The sequence below is a fragment of the Medicago truncatula genome, chromosome 1 (assembly GCF_003473485.1).
Source record: "Medicago truncatula cultivar Jemalong A17 chromosome 1, MtrunA17r5.0-ANR, whole genome shotgun sequence".
Classification (NCBI taxonomy): domain Eukaryota; kingdom Viridiplantae; phylum Streptophyta; class Magnoliopsida; order Fabales; family Fabaceae; genus Medicago; species Medicago truncatula.
Window position 1 is genome coordinate 39753024 of NC_053042.1, and position 4649 is coordinate 39757672.

The following is a 4649-nucleotide window of genomic DNA, read 5'->3' on the forward strand; positions in this document are numbered from 1 at the left end:
GTTATGATCTCAAAAAGATCATACCAATACTAATAATTATATCTCAAGTGCAACCATATGTAAGTTAAAACTCTCAACTACGGTAAACTAAGGATTAAAAAGGGTTTTCAATTAGGAATTCAGATCATCTCCTGCTCTCTCTCTCTCTCTCTCTCTCTCTCTTTCTCTCTCTCTCCATTAGATTTGTGTTCAATTTCTCTCTCTTCTAAAATACTTTATTCTTTATTTTCCTTTATGGTTTCTCAACCAGTGGATCTGCTGCAGGATAGATCGCAGAAGACAACTGCAAGAGGTAATCGAGTTCCTCCGATTAACACCCCACATCCCTTCAAAAAAAACATAAACAAAAAATCCCAAATAGTAATAAAGTGTTCCCTTAAGAAGCCTAACACGATGAACGAAATGTTTGTGTTGAATCACTTGCTAAACATGTTGCTTCTTCTTTGCAGATTGTTGTCATTCTCTAATCTTGTATTACTCTTGCTAATACAACGAGAGTTAGTTCCTTGACAACTTAGTTTTGTTTGTTTATTTGTATTTCCATTGATAAAAAAAAAATATTCCTTTAAATCTGTCTGTGTCACGTAATAATTCTACACATTCTAATATTTATATCTTCATATAACTATTATCATATTTGTTTCTATCTTATATTTGCCATCTAAAGGTCATATTTGATCTTACAAGCTTAAGATACCTAAAATATATATTTTTGATATAATCTTAAATCGAAACTAATCTCTTTATATTTGATGTTAAAAAGAAAATACATATATTTTTTTTTTTTGTATAAAAAAGAAAAGGAAAATATCAATGTAGAATGGGCCTTATAAAGTGTTGGGCTTTACCGAAAGAAAATAGACTATAATAACCCGAGAGAAGAAACAAAAGGGTATTTCGTTCACGATTTGTTTGACCTAAATACCCTCTTTTTGTGGCTAACCTGAGCACTGGATTTCCCTTCTCAACCCTCGGAACCTCGATACCCTTCTCTCTTTTCCCCATCTTCTCCTTACCCTTCTTCTCATATTTCCGATTTTCTCCACTTCCCCGCCAATTTTCCAATTAACCTCTTTTTCAAACACCAAACCCTAAAACTATGATTTCATACTCCTCTTTCGTTTCAGGTGAACCCTCTTATTTTATTCTAACACTCTGATCTGATCTTCGTTATTTTTTTATTATTCCGCTGTTACTAATACTAATTGGTTTTTATAAAGTTTCAATTTTTATACGATTAATTCAATTCTTGGTAATGGGTGTTTGTGATTTTATGTTTTCATCATGTTTCTTACCTATTTTTTCGTCCTTTTATTAATTACTCCGTGAACAAACTAGGTCTTAGGTTAAGCTCAAGGCATATTTTTTTTTTTTTTTTTTTTTATAATTGCCATTTTTTATGTGGTTTTAGTTTCTCATGGTTGTTGTTATACATTATCTGCAAGTAAACATTCGTGATTTTATTCCGTAAGTACGCCACATATGGTAAAAAGTTGTAGTGACATTTGATATGCATGTGTGCGGGTTCAAACTCTAGCACGTGTGAGTTTCGCTGATAGGCTCTTTAGAACCAGAAAAGATTTTTGATTTTTGTTGTGTGACCTAGGAATTTAGTTTGTGTAATTTGAATTTGTTTGTGGGATGGTTATAAATTAATAGCTGTGTGAATGGAATGTTTGTGAATATCGAACGTGTATAACTAACCATGGACTTGTGTGATTGTAGTCTCTTATTGTGGAATTTTAGATTAACCGTTAATGTTACATCATGCAATCTGTGATTATTATGATATTTATCGATAGTGTTTGAACTTTGAAATGTTTCTTTGCCGCAATTTAAGTAAAGAGGTCTTGGCCCCACCTGATATTTTGTGTGTTTAACCACCCAGCTGTATGCGTATTTGAGTAAAAACCATGGACAAATAGTTGACTTGTTTGGTATGCTTCGCTTAATGGGTTTTTGTTGATAGTCATTTTTTTGTCTTTTTTCATGTAGGTTTCTGTTGATACATACAATTCAGGATATTTCGTTACACTGGATAGAGGATTGATGTGGTTTCTTTGACTCCTCTTTGGTTATCTGTGGGATCTTGCAAACTGTGTCTCAGCCATAAAACAGTGATTCATATTGTAATCCGAGCAGCAGTTGTTATTGTTAAAGTAGCGATTTATATCTTCAATGGCTAACAACGATTTGATACTTGGTCAAAATCACAATTTGGCACTTGGTCATGAGGAGCAATCAATGCTTGGTCATAATCATGATCTAGGTCTCGGTGAGAACCATGAAATTGAAATGGGATCAGCCCACGAGCATCAATTGGGACAAACTCATGAGCATGAACTGGACTTGGGACCAACCCATGAACATGAACTGGACTTGGGACAAACCCATGAGCATGTACTGGACTTGGGACATGATATTGACAATAACATGGGATTAGAACAAAATCATGCTCAAGAAGGTGATGATGGTCAGACTTATGAGCATGAGCTAACCATGGAACAAAAATCTGGGCATGATGACCACAAGTCGCCCCTTCCTGGACAAAACCATGATCTGGTCATAGAGAACAATAATCTAAATGTTTTTGAAAACCAAGGATTTGATGAGAACATGGACCTGGCTGTGATTCAGCACCCTGAGATGGGCGCTGATTCTGACAATGATATGAGTATGCAACAGTCACAGTTTATGCTTTCTTCTGAATCCCATGTAATTCAGGCTCGTACACTTGCTGTAAGTCCAACTTATGAACTGACAGTGGGCCAAGAATTCCCTGATGTCAAGAGTTGTCGAAGGGCATTGAGGGATACAGCAATTGCCTTGCACTTTGAAATGCAGACTATTAAATCTGATAAGACACGCTTCACTGCTAAGTGTGCCAGTGAAGGGTGTCCCTGGCGCATTCATGCAGCAAAGCTCCCAGGGGTTCCAACTTTTACTATCAGGACAATTCATGAGAGTCATTCATGTGGAGGAATTTCCCATCTTGGTCATCAGCAAGCTTCGGTTCAGTGGGTTGCTAACTCTGTGGAGCAAAGGCTGAAGGAGAACCCTAATTGCAAGCCAAAGGAGATATTGGAAGAGATTCATATGGTTCATGGCATCACCTTATCGTACAAGCAAGCGTGGAGAGGCAAGGAGCGTATTATGGCTGCAATGCGTGGATCTTTTGAAGAAGGGTATCGCTTGCTTCCACAATACTGTGCACAAGTGAAACGGACAAACCCAGGCAGTATTGCATCTGTTTATGGAAATCCAACTGATAATTGCTTCCAGCGTCTCTTTATTTCTTTTCAAGCATCTATATATGGCTTTTTAAATGCATGTCGACCACTCTTGGGGCTTGATAGAACATATCTGAAGAGCAAGTATCTTGGTACATTACTTTTTGCTACTGGATTTGATGGTGATGGGGCTCTCTTTCCTCTTGCATTTGGTGTTGTTGACGAAGAGAATGATGATAATTGGATGTGGTTTCTCTCTGAACTTCATAACCTGCTTGAGGTTAATACTGAAAACATGCCAAGACTTACTATTTTGTCTGATAGACAGCAGGGAATTGTGGATGGTGTTGAAGCAAATTTTCCTACTGCTTTCCATGGATTTTGTATGCGTCACTTGAGTGACAGCTTCCGAAAGGAATTTAATAACACCATGCTGGTCAATCTTCTATGGGAAGCAGCCAACTGTCTTACAATAATTGAATTTGAAGGTAAAGTTATGGAAATTGAAGAGATATCACAAGATGCTGCATATTGGATTCGAAGAGTTCCACCTCGTCTATGGGCTACCGCCTATTTTGAGGGGCACAGGTTTGGTCATTTGACAGCTAACATAGTTGAAGCCTTAAACAGTTGGATATTGGAAGCATCTGGGCTTCCGATAATTCAAATGATGGAATGCATTAGAAGGCAGCTAATGACTTGGTTCAATGAGCGCCGAGAGACCAGTATGCAGTGGACATCCATACTTGTTCCTTCTGCTGAGAGGAGTGTTGCAGAGGCTCTAGAACGTGCACGCACTTATCAGGTTCTCCGTGCCAATGAAGCTGAATTTGAAGTTATATCTCACGAAGGAACTAATATAGTCGATATAAGGAATCGCTGTTGTCTTTGTCGTGGTTGGCAGCTTTATGGCTTGCCCTGTGCACATGCTGTGGCAGCACTTCTATCCTGCAGGCAGAATGTTCATAGATTCACAGAAAGTTGTTTTACTGTTGCAACTTATCGCAAGACGTACTCACAAACCATACATCCAATTCCTGACAAATCTCTCTGGAAGGAATTGTCTGAGGGGGATGCGAATGTTACCCAAGCTCTTGAAGTTGTGATTAATCCTCCTAAATCACTCAGACCACCTGGGCGACCAAGAAAGAAGAGAGTCCGTGCAGAAGACCGTGGGCGCGTTAAACGTGTGGTGCATTGTAGTCGTTGCAATCAAACAGGTCACTTTAGAACAACATGTGCTGCTCCCATCTAGTTATCTCTCAGCCAAAGACTTCATGTCCTCTATTATTTATTTTTAGGCTTCATAGACTCATAGCTTAGAATTGCAAACAATTTATGTTTTTTATTTGATGTTAATCAGTTAATATGAATTAATTTTTAGCAGATATTCTATATTTATATATCTTACTCCAATTA

General features: G+C 37.7%; 1 protein-coding gene across 1 annotated transcript; it reads left to right on the forward strand.

Moving 5' to 3' along the window:
• The first annotated feature begins 891 nt into the window (after nt 1–891).
• On the forward strand, nt 892–4649 carry LOC112421257 (uncharacterized). Its single transcript, XM_024782055.2, has 2 exons — nt 892–1127; nt 1996–4649. Exon 2 carries the CDS (start codon nt 2179–2181, stop codon nt 4483–4485), a length of 2307 nt encoding a protein of 768 aa, XP_024637823.2. The 5' UTR covers nt 892–1127; nt 1996–2178; the 3' UTR covers nt 4486–4649.

Bases quoted from the DNA above. Each gene is read 5' to 3' on its own strand.
- LOC112421257 (XM_024782055.2), top strand. From the start codon at position 2,179: ATGGCTAACAACGATTTGATACTTGGTCAAAATCACAATTTGGCACTT.